This window comes from Octodon degus, unplaced genomic scaffold (genome assembly GCF_000260255.1).
Source record: "Octodon degus isolate 3935 unplaced genomic scaffold, OctDeg1.0 scaffold00055, whole genome shotgun sequence".
Classification (NCBI taxonomy): Eukaryota; Metazoa; Chordata; class Mammalia; order Rodentia; family Octodontidae; genus Octodon; species Octodon degus.
Genome location: NW_004524631.1, coordinates 12,851,036 through 12,866,370, shown reverse-complemented (window position 1 = coordinate 12,866,370; position 15,335 = coordinate 12,851,036). Strand labels below are relative to the sequence as shown.

General features: G+C 38.7%; 1 protein-coding gene across 2 annotated transcripts in view; it reads right to left on the bottom strand.

Moving 5' to 3' along the window:
• Positions 1 to 15,335, bottom strand: part of Znf81 (zinc finger protein 81) — a 220,562-nt gene that overhangs the window by 41,722 nt on the left and 163,505 nt on the right. For both annotated transcript variants that reach the window (XM_004633567.2, XM_023717826.1), the window contains exon 4: positions 472 to 567. In XM_004633567.2, the coding sequence (XP_004633624.1) occupies positions 472 to 567 (96 nt within the window). The remainder of the gene's footprint in view (positions 1 to 471; positions 568 to 15,335) is intronic.

Here is a 15,335-nt window from a genome sequence, read left to right as displayed (position 1 = left end):
ACTGTCTCATTGCTATATGTTTATCAATAAAACTGTAGAAAAAAAAACGAAGAAGAATAAAAAAAAATAAAAAATAAAAAAATAAATAAAAGGCTGTGTTTGCATGAAAAAAAAAATAACCTAGCAAAGGAGATAAGCTTGTAAGAATAATGAAAACAAAGAGAGAGAACAATTTGGTAACTGAGAAGTAAAAGCTATTTATCCTCAAGCAATTTCTAAATTTAGAACCTTTAGGAAGAGTCATAGTGGTACAACTTTAAAAGAACTGGGTGAGGGAGGGGAGGGGGAAGAGGCAATAAAAATAATTAAGATGTGTTATGTCGATATACCAAAACTATCCACAATGAATATAATCATTGTGTACTACAAATATGTAGTAATGGAAATAAAAATTAGAAAAATAAAAGCATTGACCTCTCAGGGAAGAAATGACTTCTGCATTTCTCTTCAGGTTGATTCACACTCACTCACCTGAACAACCATAATGTGGGGTTTTCTTCTCCCACATCCAGGGTTCCTCTCCATGTTCCAACTTGAAGATGACCTCTGGTTTGGGAACTTCAAACCCTATTAACAGAAAATGACAGAAAATTGGTTCAGATAATTGTTTTCCTTATGTTCCTTAGCAAACCCCATTTCCTTGGGAACAGAATAATAATCACAGAGCTAAAAAGGGACTGAAGAATCTCAGATACATGAAGGATGACACCATCATACATTTCAGATGTCTCAGCAGCTGAGAAATAAAATACAGAGGCCCCACATCAATTTTCTAGGGCTGCTATAACAAAGTACCAACAATGGTGTTTAAAATAATAGAAAATTTTGTCTCATATCTATAGAGGCTAGAGTCTAAAATCAGGGTGCTAGTTAGGGTCACGCTTTTGCTGATGGATCCAAGGGAGAACTCTTGCCTCCATCTTCTAGCTTCCAGAATTCTCTGGAAATCCTTAATGTTCCTTAGTTTGTAAATACATCACTCCAGTGACATGGCTCTCTTCTCCTCATCTGTCTTCTCATTTACTCTCTCTATGTATGCTTTTTCAAGTGTCATCCTGGATTCTGCCTTCGTCTTCATATGGCTTTCTCCCTGTTTGCAGATATCTGTGTCCAAATTTCCCCTTTTTATAAGGATACCAGTTGTATTAGTTTAGGAGCCACACTAACAGCTTCGTTTCAATTTTCCGACCTTCGTTTTAATTTTTGCAACTCCATTTTCAAACAAGGTCATATTCTAAGTGCTGGGAATTAGGATTTCCATATAGTCTCATAAGGGGAAACAATTTAACCCAGAGTCCCCCAGAGTTCATGTCCTTTTCAAGTGCAAAATAGTCACCCCATCACCACATTCTCAGAAGTCTTAATCATGCCAGCATCAACTCTTAAATTAAAATTTTTTTTTATTTTTCTAAGGCCACCAATGTCCTTCACATTGTCAACTCCAATGCTCAGTTTTCAGCGATCTTCTTCCTAGAACTTTCGGCCACATTCTGCACTCTTGATGACACTATTCTTCCTTCAACACACTCTTTTGGATTCCAACAGATAATCATTTTCATTTCCTCAGTAGTTCTAGGCATTCCTTATCAAAACCCTTACGGCTCTTCTGCCTGCTTTTCCATCTCCTAAGTGCTGGTATTCCCTGAGACAGATGCTGGGCTCTTCTCTTGCTACATGCTCATCCTAAATGACCTAACTTGTACCTGTTTCTCATAATGCTATCCATACACTAGTTACCCTCCAAATAACATCACTACTCTAGACCTACCATCTGATCACCTAATCTGTATGCAGGAGAGCCCCACTTGAATGTTTAAGATCATCTCAAACTTAGACAGATGAATATTCTCCCTTAATTGGCCTTCTCTCCTCTGTAAATCACATCTTCATAAACCAGTTGCCTAATACCCACAAGTCATCTTTAGAACTGAGCTTGTCATCTCCAGCCCCCCCCCCCACACACACTTCAATCTAATACTGTCATGCTAGTTTTGCTCCCGAATGCCCAAAGGCTGACCAACTTACCCACCTCCTTTGCCACTGCCTTACACCCCAAGCCATGATCACCATCCCAGGCAACAAGAGTAAGAACCTTGTAACCAACTCAAATGCACCCTTGCTCCCTCTAATCCCACCTCCATGGAGTAGCCCAAGGGCCTTTTACAAACCAAAGTGTGAGCTCTTTTTTCCTTGAAAATTTTCCACCATTCCTGAGATGCTCCTGAGGCACTCGTGGCACACATGACCCACTTCAGCCTAACCACTGCCTCCACCTCCAGCCAGCTTCCTTTTAAACTTTTGTACAAGCCTTCAAGCCCTTTCAGCCCTTAGACTCTCCACAAAAGTCTAAAAGTCTCTTCCACCTATTCTTTGTAACCTCAGAGATAGTAATTCCTCTTTATTTGTGGTTTTGCCTCTCTAGCTTTAGGGATTCACTGATAACCGTGCCTCAAAAACATTAACTACAAATTTCAGAAATAAACAGTTCATAAGTTTTAAGTTGCCTTCATGCTGAGTATCAAAGTGAACCTTCGTGTGCCACTGCTCCTGCCTGCCTCTTAGCTGGATCGTTTCTCTGCCACACTGTCCACACCACCTGCCCAACGGTCACTCGATAGATGTTTTAGTTATCAGATCAACTGCATCAACAGCACCACAGTGCTCATGCTCAGGTAGCCTCCACCCAGTAGCCAAATGTGATGTCACAAGGCCACAGTCATTCCTCACATAGTCACCATGCATGCTCACACCCTCACAAGACAAGAATGAGCACATACAAGATATAATGGTGGGACATGAACACGTCTATCACAAAATCTTATTATATGTGCTCTGTTTTGTTATTAACTATTGTTAATCTTTTGCTTTGCTTAATGAGAAAATAAACTGTATTCTGGTGTTATAAAAATTAAAAATTTTATCTTGACCTCATTAACTCTAAAAATCTCATAATCTGAACCATGCAAATCACTTACGGGTGAGACTTGGTATATGATTCATCCTAGGATAAAGTTCCTCTCTATATGTGAATTCATGAAGCCTATTTCCAAAACAATGGTGGCACAAGATATAGGATATATATATTCCCATTCCGAAATGAAAAAAAAATGGAATGGAAAAAGGGATCATGGGTTCAAGTAAGTTCAAAAGAGCAGAGCAAATTCCGTTAGGTTGTAAGGCTTGTAAATAATCTTTATTGACTTCATAATTTATCCTCTGAGCCCACTGAAGTGGCAGCCCTGCACCCTCAGCTCTAGGCCACAAATCAAATAAAATAGCAAATTTTTCCTTCCTATGTCTGTGGCTATATGCTCTGATACTTGATATTTCTTAACCCCCAAAGGAAAGAATGCTTCCAGTAAGAGATACAATAATTCTATTGCACAGGAAGTAAAGGCTGTCACCTGGCCACTTTGGGCTCTTTCAATAATTAAAACAAAAGTGTTATGGTTATGACTGGGTTGACTGATCCCAAATACCACAGAGATTTGGACAGTGGAGGTAAGGAAGAGTGTGTCTGCAACACAGGAGATCTCAGTGAATTTGTGTCTAGTGATTAAAGTCAATGGATAACTACAATTCAATCGAAGTAGGACCCTAGTGGTGCAGACTTTTGGAATGACAAATCTCTTCTGCATCAAATTTTATTCAGACTCCTCTGAATTCTCTTCCTAACTAAGCCTTGACTTTTTTTCCATAATTTTATTGAGAAACAAATAGCAATGAGACAGTTTCAAACCAAATTGGTAGGTCAGTGTCAATAATTAACACATTGCATACATTCTTCCTAGTGGTTAATTGCTGTACAAGATGCGGACTTGATATCCTATTTACAAACACTATTAGAACAAATCATTCTATTTATTAAGAGAATATAACTATATATCTATCCTAACCACTTTGAATATACAGATACCAAATGGACATTCATCTGTATCCCCCTTTTTTGTTAAGTTCCATAATTTACATATTATAGGTGTGTAAACTCAGCAAAATATTCTAAAAAAAGTTCAAAAGTCCATAATTAAGCCTTGATTTTTGTACTTCCACATCTATCTTTTCATCATTCAACTTTAACAAGAATCCTGGTTAGTCAGTTTAGCCAGAATCTCCTAACCTTAGCATCTGATCACCCTTGATATCTAATCAAGTCTCCCAAGTGACACTTGATCACTCTGTTCTGTCCTTGGAAAAAATCCTGTTAGGTTGTTTTAGCCAGAACCCTTTCTCATTTCATTTTTTTATTCACTTATGAGAAAAAAGATAAAATAGCAATGAAAAAGTTTCAAAATAGGTTAGTAGGATGGTTACAATAATTAATACATTAAATATTTTTATCTTTGTAGTAGTTATTCTGAGGACAAGATGCAGACATGATATCTTGTATAAACACTATTAGTATAAACTTTTATTCTCAATGAACTAAGAGAAAGTTGCTGTATATCCATCCTAACTCTCTTGTGTATACATATTTTTTCTCTTTTTTTCACAACAAAACGGTCCTTTATTTACACTTTTGTGAAGTTAGTAACACATGACACTAGGTTGCTTAGCAACTGATAGCTAACCTTAACCAGACAGGATGTTCATCTCAGGAGTGAGGTAGGTTGTTTACTTTAGGCGCTGGGCCAAGTCCCACCTACACATATTTGATTGATTTCCTATCTTTGTGGCTCCCAACATATTCCCCTTTTTCATTTTGTTTTGTCAGAGATGAGTGTTCCACTGCAGTTAGAGAAGCTGTATTTGGAGAAGTCTTTAAAGGATCTTTTCATACTTGAAGCCATTCTAAAGATTGCAGGTTCTTGAATTCAGCCAAATAACCCAATACAATCCAGTAGTCCATAACAGTAGTGGGTTCTCAGCAGAAGAGGCAATTGTCAGATGTTGCTGACTTGAGCCTTTACAGCTCAGCATATTAATATGGCTTTACTTTTTATACCTCATTGCACCTTAGATGGTTCTTGTTAGTAATTTTCCATCCATTGGTCCCCTCCCTACTCTTCAGCTATAAATTTCCACTTGTTTTTACTGTATTTGGAACCAAGCCCAGTTCTGTCTTGAGGTGTTTTTCCTCTACTGCAATAGTTCTTAAAAAATAGCAATTTTAACTACTTTCTAGCTCTAATTTTCTCTGACATGGGAATGAAGGTTTGGGTCACTCCAGCAGGAATTGTGATCCACTGAGATAGATACTTACTAAGGACAAAGGATTATGTATGAGTAGCAGCAGAAGAAATTCTGCCTCAAGACTGCAATACAGAAATCTTGCCTCAGTTTTCAATCTACTAGCCTGCCCTGTAGATGTTGGAATTAGGTCCACAACAGCAGTTCTTACCTAAATCTACAGCCTGTAGCCCTGTCTTATGAATTTTAGACTTGCCAGTCCTTTCCCTACAAAGCTACTGCTTCCATTTCTCTAGAGAAACCTAATACATATTTTGCTAATGTCTTAACTACCTTTCTCATTGCTGAGGCAAAACACTCAACACTCAATATTTAAAGAGGCAAGTTTCTACTTGGGACATATTTGTAGAGGTTTCAGTTCATATTTGGCTTGCTTCAAGGTAGAGTGGCACAACAGAGGGATGTCACAGAGAAAAATAGCTCATGACAGGCAGCAAGCAGCAAGTGACAAGTGACAACCCTTTTTCTGTCCCTTATACCTTATCCACACTACCCTTAGGGCAGATAGCTCTCACATCCAGACACTACCAGCCTTAATCCTAGCATTGCATCATGAATCAATCCCAGGATCACATCCTTGATACCTGTATCACACATCCTAGATCCAGCCATGTCCAAGAAATCCCACCTATGATCATGTGAGGCGTGTGTGTGTGTGTGTGTGTGTGTGTGTGTGTGCTGGGTGCAGGGATCTAGACCCAAGGTACTCGGAATATTTCTACAGAAACAGGATCTTTAGGGTGGGTTTTTCTGAATTAGTTCTGGGGTTTCTGGAATTAGTTTTCCAATTTGACTAAATTTAAAGGCATTAATAACTATTTCTACAAATAAAGAGAAACAGTTTATGGCATGATGTGGTGACACACATAAGCAAAATATCAACACTGGATACTCCTAATCAAATACTTCTGAGGGACAATGTTCTGGGAAACCATATTTTTTGATTTTTTTGTATCTTAGTACACAGTCTACAGGATCTCACTACACAGATAGGACTCATAGTGATCCTCCTGTTTTCAGCCTCCCAAGCACTGGGATTACAGGTATGTGCCACCATGCCCAGTCTCAATCACTTCTCAGTGTGCCCAGTCCAAATCATTTCTCACTGTGCCCTGGGGCCGGCATGGCACTAAACCATGGGTGTGATATTATACATTTTTGTGTAATAAAATAGTCTGGTTACTACAAATTACACCAGACAAAGTGAGGAAGAAAAGGATGAGCTCATAGATACAATTTCCCAGTTCATGTTTCAAATAAATGATCTGAAAATGTTTACAACTTCCCTGGAATAAATCCTTAGTTAGTTTCCCTAGTCACAAAGCTGAGATGGATGAAAAGTAAATGTAGAGTCTTACCCTAAGTGGTTAAATTATAAAACAAATCGAGTTTCCAACCTCACAGGATGCCTGCTGTTAAAGTAAGGGCATTTATTGGGAGGATATGGAATCCTGAACTTTTCAATGAAAACAATGAAAATTATTATTAATCTCCTTTATCAATAGAAGCAGCTCTTCTATCCTTCTACAGGCAGCAACAAGATAACCAACTTATTTTCTATAACCGAATAGCACAGGCTAGATAATTTATATGTAATAGGTGTTTATTTGGCTGGCAACTCCAGAGATTGCAAAGTCCATGAGCATGAACCCAGCATCTGAGGAGGGCCTTCATGCTGCATCCTAACAGGGTAGAAGAGCAAGTGAGCCTGTGTAAGGCATAGAATGAGAGGGAAAGAGGGGCCATATTCATAACAAACCCACTGCTATGATAACTAACCTACTCTCATAAGGACATCAACCCAATCATGCAGGCAGAATACTTGTGACCCAATCACTTTTCAAAGGACCCACCTCTTAATATAACAACAGCAATTAAATTTCAACATGAATTTTTGTGGGTATATTCAAATTATACAACAGGAGAATAGCCTGAGGAACTTACAATGGCCTCTCCTGTTGTGGTTTGACTGAGTTTCCCCCAAAGGTCTGTGTATTAAAGGATAGTCTTCCAGATAATCCCCTTAGGAGGTAGTGGAACCTTTAGGAATTGAGGCCTACTGGGAGGGCTTTAGGTCAACAAGAGTGTAACTTTGGAGTGAATTGTGGGATAATGGTCTCTTTTTTTTCCTGGCTTATGGTGAGAAGTTTTTAGTGTCAAATTCCTATCATGATATGCTATTTTTGTTAGAGTCCAAAAGCAATGGGACCATTTAATCTTGGACTAGAAACTCTAGAACTATGAACCAAGATAAACATTTTGTCTTTTATAATTGCCTCAATTATTCTATCACTGTAACAGAAGCCAAGTACCACACACCCTGAGGTACTTGCCTTGTCAGGCACTGCTGATTCCCCCAAGGACTTTCATCTATCAACCTTCTTTCCTTCTACACCTATAACTAGAGTCAAATCCAAGTAGGCCCTGAAGGATGAACTACACAGAATGGCCTATGAGGATGTGTTGTACATGAAAGGAACTGTGATGCATATCCAGTGTATACAGACAGGGACCTGGAGAATGCATGCGGTAATGTATATCAAGAGGGGGATAGTGGTAAGTCAAGCATGGCAATGCATGCCTGCAATCGTATCACCCTGGGAGGTTGAGGCACCAGGATTCAGAATCTGACTCTAGCTATGGCAGTTTAGTGACTTAAAAAATCCTTTGTCAAAATTTAAAAAAAATGTAAAAAGGGTTGGAGATGTAGCTCTTTGCAAAGGCTCTGTGCTCAATCCCTAGTACCACCAAAAAATAAAATAAAATAAAATAAAAATAAAGTGGTATAATGGTGAAAGGAACAAAGCACTGGATCATATTGAATTAATTGATATAGACCCACTAAGTGGAGATTTGGAACTTGATACTGCTGTTTTTAGGGTTTAGAAAAAGGTTCTAACAGTTTGGTTGTTTGACTGAAGCACTGACCAAAAGTTGATCATGTTAAATAAAGCTGAAATGCCTTAGTATATTGGAGAGAAAGGTATCCAAAGGCTTAGAGAAATTAGGATGCTAGAGTAGATTTATCAAGTAAGATGTTCATATACTCTGGGATGTAAAGGACACACAAGCCAAAAACTATGAGAACTTTGTTAAGAGGAGCACCAGCATCATTGGAAATCTCTGTTAAGTCACAGTAGTAACTGCTACTACTGAATAGGGAAATCTAAATACAATGGATCTCTGTGTGGCAGTGATCAAGTGGAGGCACTTTAATTTCCAAAGGCAAGGCAAATTTAAGCCTAGTTATTACAATGGACAGTAGAATCAAAGCAATAATCAGAATAGTCTGATTCACAAAGACCTATGGCATTACCTAATTGATTATGACATCCCTAGAAAAGAATTTGATGGGCAGTGTGGTGGATTGACAACTGTTGGCAAACTTGTAACATCCAGCTGAATTGAATGAGCATGGTGCTGGGTGTGGGAGGCCCACCCGAGAATTGTTGCCAGAAACAAAAGAGGCAGAAGAAGTGAAGAAGTGTGGGAAGCTGTTGGGAAGCTCTGAGAGAGCTGCTGGTTCTCTCAGGCTATTTTGTTGGGGGACCTCCTCACGCTGGTTTTCCTGAAGAACTCGGATGTTCACATTAGAGGAGCTTGGGACTTCATTGTTGCTGCAGGATGGCTGTAGTCCATTTTGGGAGAGCTCTGGTCCTTCACTTGAACATCGCTTCCTAGCTCCAGAGGGGAAGATGAGGCAAGCAGCTTAGTCTCCTAGAGAAGATTGTCGTGTTGGCTTTCCTGTTGGGAACTCAACTTCCCTTGTCACTGGAGAAGCTCAGGACTGAGCATTGCTTCCTGGTTCCAGTTCAGATCCCTCAGCCTGCTGGCACAGAACCTTCATCCCTCTGGCACAGACTTGCTAGCCTCCACAACTAAACTTTGGGCCTTCCCAGGGCAGATCCTTGAAATAGACCTGAATGAGACATTGTCATGGGCTCTAGGCCTGCAGTTGGACTCATGAGCGGCATTGTTTTGGGCTCTAGGTCTTCAGCTGGACTCATGCCAGTCATTACCATGGGATCCAGGCCATCAGCTGGAGTCTTTGGTCTTTAGTGCTAAACAGATTTCCTGCACTCTTTTTTTTAATAGAGGCACACACTAAAAAGTGTTGCCTTTTTTATTTTTTACTTTTTAAAGAGAATACAAAATAGTGATAATAAAAATGGAAATGATACAGAATTTCATTAAAAAATAATATGAAATTGACAGTATTTGTTGTACTGCAGCGTTATCGTCAAAGTAGGTATTTAGATTATCAGATATACACATGCAAAGTTGGAAAAGAACAAAGTTATAAGAAATTAAGAAGAGAAAAAGGAAACATAATTAAGTGTTAACTGCTCCTTTTTACAGACCAGCAGAAATCCACAGTACATTTATCCAAGTCATCCTGCATATATATATATATATATATGTATTTCTTTCTGCATTCCATCCCTCTTCTGTACTGTTCATCTTAGTAATTCCTTTCTTTTGAACAGGTTCATTCCCTTTTCCCAGTATCTATAATACCTTTCAGATTTCATTTACTCTTTCAGGTTCTTACACTAGTGAGACAATATGGCATTTGCACAGGTGGGTCTGATTTATTTCACTTTAGAGTATGGTGTCTAGTTGCATCATTTACCGATAAAAGACTCAAATTTATCCTTTTTTATAGCTAAATAATACTCCATTGTGTAAAAATACATTTTCTATATCTATTCCTCAGTTGATGGGCATTTAGGTTGTTTCCAAGATACAGCTATGAAAAATTATGCTGCTAAAAACACAGGTAGACATATATTGCTGTGATATGATGTTTTCAGTTCATTTGGAAAAATACCTAGGACAGGAATAGCTGGGTTGAATGGGACATTCAATCCTAGGTTTTTGGGAACTCTCCATACTATTTTCATAGTGGTTGTACTAGTCTATACTCCCACCAACACTGCAGAAGTGTTCCTTTTCCCCTAAACCTCCTCCAGGATTTGTTATTGGTTGACTTTTTGATGATAACCATTTTTTTCTGGGGTGAGATGGAATTTCAGTGTTGTTTTAATTTGCATTTCTTGAATGAACAATGATGTCAGATGTATTTTCTTTTCTTTTTTGGGGGATAACTTAGATTTTTATTTATTTATTTTTAAAAATTTTATTGAGAAACAAGTATCAATGAGACAGTTTCACAACCAATAACTGGCACATTTTCAATAATTAATACATTACACATTATTATCTTAGTGGTTATTCATTGTACAAAATGCAGACATGATGGATGTTGGATATGTTTTCATGGATTTATTTGCCATTTGTATTTTTTTTTTGGCAGAACCAGGGATTGAACTCAGGCCCTTACGCTTGCCAGGGAAGCGCTTAATCCACTGAGCCATCTCCCTGGCCCCCTCCATTTGTATTTCTTGATGTTTCAAGTGTATATTCATTTCAGGTGCCCCTTTTTGAATTGGATCTTTAAATTTTGGGGCCCTACTATTTTTTAGTTCTTTATAAATTCTAGATTGAAGATCTTTGTCTGAGTACTTATTATGTTAAGACTTTTTCCAATTTTTGTGGTTTCTCTTTTCAGTCTGTTAGTAATTTCTTCTGATGTACAGAAGCTTCTCAATAAGAGGAGGTCCCAGTTGTTAATTCTTTCAAGTGTTTCCCATGCAGTTTGATTTTTGTTCATGAAATGTTTGCCTACCCTTATGTCTTCAAGATTTCTATCTACTTTCTCTTCCATGAGATTTCTGTTTTTAATGTTTTTTTCCTTTCCATCAGTGTTTCTGTTTTAATGTTTAGATCTGTAAACCATTTTGACTTTAGTTTCATGTATGGTGATAGTACTGGGTCAAGTTTTAGTTTTCGGCATGTAGAGAGCCAGTTTTTCCAGCACCATTTGTTAAGGAGTTTATCTTTCTTCCAGTAAACATGTTTGGCCCCTTTGTTGAAGATAAAAGGTGGCTGAGTGTGTTTGTAGATGTGTTTGCATCTTCTAATCTATTCCACTGAAACTCAGTCTGTTTTTTTTTGCCAATACCATGCTGATTTTATCACAGTAGCTTTTTAGTATAATTTCAAGTCAGGGATTGTGATGCTTTCTGCCTTGCCTTTGTTACCCAGGATTGCTTTTTATATTCTGGGTCTCTTGTAGTTCCAGATGAATTTTAGGAATATTTTCTCTAGATCTGTGAGGTATGCTAGTGGTATTTTAATTGGGATTGCATTGAATCTATGTAACAATTTTGGGAGTATGGCCATTTTTGCAATGTTGGTTCTTCCTATCCAGAAGCAAGGAAATCTTTCCATTTTCTGAAATTCTCCTTGATTTGTTTTCTCAGATTACTGTAATTTTCACTGTATAAATATTTTATTTCCTTTGTGATATTGATTCTTAAAGATTTCATTTTGGGGGATGTTACTGTGAAAGGCATAGTTTTCCTAATTTCTCTCTTGATGCAGTCATTGTTTGTATATAGGAATGCTGTTGACAGTCTGGCAAGATAGCTTAGTGGTCTAAAGCACCTGTTTAGGCAAGCCTAGGCAGCCAAAGTTGACTGTAGTTTGATTCCCAGCACCACATGCCACGCCAGTCCCACCCTCAGGGTGGGCTGAGCTAGCAAAAAAAAAAAAAAAAAAAAAAACACTGTTGATTTTTGAGTGCTGACATTGTATCCTGCTATGCTACTGAATCTGGTTATTAAATCTACAAGACGCTTGGTGGAATTTGTGGGGTCTTCTATGTAGGGTACCGTGTCATCTGCAAATGATAATTTCACTTCTTCCTTTGCAATCCTTATTCCCTTTATTTCTCTCTCTTGTCTAATTGCTCTGGATAATGTTTTCAGAACTATATTGAATAGGAGTGGTGACAATGGACATCCTTGTTTTGTTCCTGATTTTAAATTCAAGGCTTTCCGTTTTTGTCCATTTGGTATGATGTGAGCTATTGGTTTGTCATAGATAGATGGCTTTAAAGAGCTTGAGATATAGACCACTTATTCTAATTTTCTTTAGGCTTTTTATCATGACTGAATGTTGGACTTTGTCAAAGCATTTTTTCTTGCACTCTTTTTATATAATGTTTGGATGATTCATCACAAAATATTCTTATAAAATGTTTCCTATATTATGTTGTTCTCCTTAAAAAATCCCACACTACATCAGACAGATTTAATAATTTAAGTCTATTAAATCTTAGTTTATTTGTACAAGTAGAAGAGCTCTAGGCAAAGTGAACAAAAGTTTACTTTGTATTATAAAGAGAGTTACAGCTCCTCAGTCATTTCTCAGTTTTGAACTTATGTACAGACCCAAAACCCCTGGAATGAAAGGGAAGCCAATCCTCACTGAGGACAGTCCATTGTTTACTACAAAAAGCTTATACTAGGCTGGGGAGATGCCTCAGTAGAATAAGTGTTTGCTTGGCAAGCGCAAGGGTCTGAGTTCAACCCCCAGTTCCACCATAAAAAACCAACAAAACAAAACAAAACAAAAACCCCCAAGCAAACAAAAAAACTTATACTATTAATCTTTCTTGAAGTCTTTCCAAAAGAGTACATGTACATTGAAGAAAGAGAAATAATTAGATATCTTGAGGATTACTAGACACTTGCTTTTAGCTGACACTAATTCCAGCAGACCTAAAACATCACTGTGGTCTACCAGTCAGAGTATGGGTTAAAGCAAAAGTAAAGTTATTAATGGAGTCTTTGTTTAAATCCATCTTATAGTGGGTCTGTTGGGCCCCTGAATCCATCCTGTGGCTATTTCCATAGTTAGAGTGACAACTGGAATATGCATCTACAATGGCAGAATCAGTATACTGGTTCCCTGAGCTGTGGAGTAAGGGCTAGAACAGTGGAAAAGACCCAGTGAACACCACTAGAACTACTTCTTCCTAGGCAAATAGGAAATCAAAAGTAATGTCACATTCCTGGAAGTATTGTAGAGGTTAGTGCTGTCATCAGAGAATTGAAGCATGCAAAAATGGTGATTCTTATCACATCCCTGTTCAACCTGCTTATCTGGCCTATGCAGAATGCAAATGGATATTGAAGAATGACATCTTTTTAATCTCATATTTTACTATAAGCAGCAAGGAGAAATCAGGTTATGCTTTGTATAGAAATTTCATTTAAATATTAAGTTCATCACTTACAAGTTCCTTTTTCCTCCAAAAGAACATAAATCTGCCAATATCTCTGCCATTTTAGAACAAGGATTACCTTTCCTTCAGTTTGGCTTAATATGTTGCATACTTTCATCTGAGGCCTAATCTAAAGCACCTTTAAAATTGATAGTTCTTCCAATGGTCTTTTCAAGGAAATCTAGTCTTTAAAAAAATCTAGTTGTAGTAGTGAGACCTTGAACACCCTGTAGACTCTTCCCTAAAGTACAGAAAAAGAAAAGGGTGAGGAGAAATGGCCCTTAAAAAATTAGCAATGGCATTTAAGAACCTTGGCAGACTCTGGGCAGCCTGCGGGAATCTGGGTGATTAATGGGAGCTGCGAAAATACCAAAACACAAGAGCAAAAGGCAATCTCAATCCTTTAGCCCAACCAGAACAAATCCAGGAGACAATGATATACAAACTTGGAAATCACACACCTGAAACCTCTGAAATGATATCAACTGAAGTAAAGAAACAAGTTCATCAGGCTATAGAAAAATATGATCAGAGATAATCCCTCAGGTACAAAAAGAAAGGACAACAATCATTAAAGAATTGTTCAGGATAGCTAAAAAAGACAAAGATAGAAAAATAGAGAATAGAAAAATAATGGAAACACTGAATGAACAATATAGGAAATAACTAGAATGCACGAAACAGATGGAAACAGATATTGGTACCTGGGCGGTACCAACTACAGTCCCAGCCCAGGCGCAGCGTGGGTGAGACCGTCTTCCACCCCCTCGGGACGCCCCCCACCACCCCGCAGCACCTCCCCCACCCCACCCGCCGAGTAGGAATTACGGCCTCCTTCCCGGAACCCTGAGAACTAGTCCTAAGCCAGGCACAGTGAGTGTGTGGGAGAGCTTCCAGCTACCCTGCACCAGAGGTACCAAGTCCTGGTCCCAGCCCAGGTGCAGCGTGGGTGAGACCTTTTTCCAACACTTGGGACACCCCCCACCACTCCGCAGCACCTCCCCAACCCTGCCCTCAGAGTAGGAATTTCTGCCACGTTCCCAGAACACCTAGACCCAGTCCTAGCCCAGACCCAGTGAGTGTGTGGGAGAGCTGCCTCTCCCACCTACTCCACCTTGTCCCCTCCAGGCTCAGCTCAGGCCTGGCATAAAGGGCTGGGTTGTAACCCTGCAGCTGCAATCCACACAGAGAGGTTAGAGGATAGAACCACCCAGCTAGTCAAGGAGCAGAACATCTCACCACAGGGGCAAAACAGGTTCACCCTCAAGGGCAGCAGCAGGAAGGAGCTGAGCACAGCAGCCAGACCCAAGCCAGTCACAGCTGGATAAAATCAGATATTATAGATTTGCACCTGAACTTCAGTACGTGCTAAGGTTATAACTACAATGAAGATCTACAACAAAGGTCAGAAGGCAGTTCTAAACAAAATGACAAGAAGGAACAAAACGCAACCTCAGAACCCAAACCTACCTGTAAAAAGTGCAGAGGACACTAACACAAAACAAATTGGGAATCACACAGCTGAAAGTAATGAATCAATGGCTTCTGAAATAAAGAAACAGATGCGGAAATGTACAGAGGAACTCAGATTGGCAATAAAAAAGAAATCCCTGAATTAGTAACATCTGCAGGAAAGAATCAAATGCAGAAACATATGGAGGAAAGCCAGTGCCCACCCAGAATGAGTGCGGAGGCCACAAGCTCGGCTCAAATGCATGAATTAAGAGCGTAGATAGTAAATAAACAACAGCAGAAAGACAGAGGAAATCAGAGTGCAATTCTTTTTTGAAATAAAAAAGAATTCTCAGAACTCATAGCATCTGAACTAAAGAAGCAACTACAGAAACATAGGGAGGAAACCAAAGCTGGGAAAAAACACTGCACTAAAAGAATTTATAAATACTTCTAAAGAAGACATTGAGAAAAAAATAGAGGAGATTAGAAAAACGACGGATTCCTTGAATGAGCAATACAGGAAAGAAATAGATCACATGAAGCAGAGTCAAAGAGATAT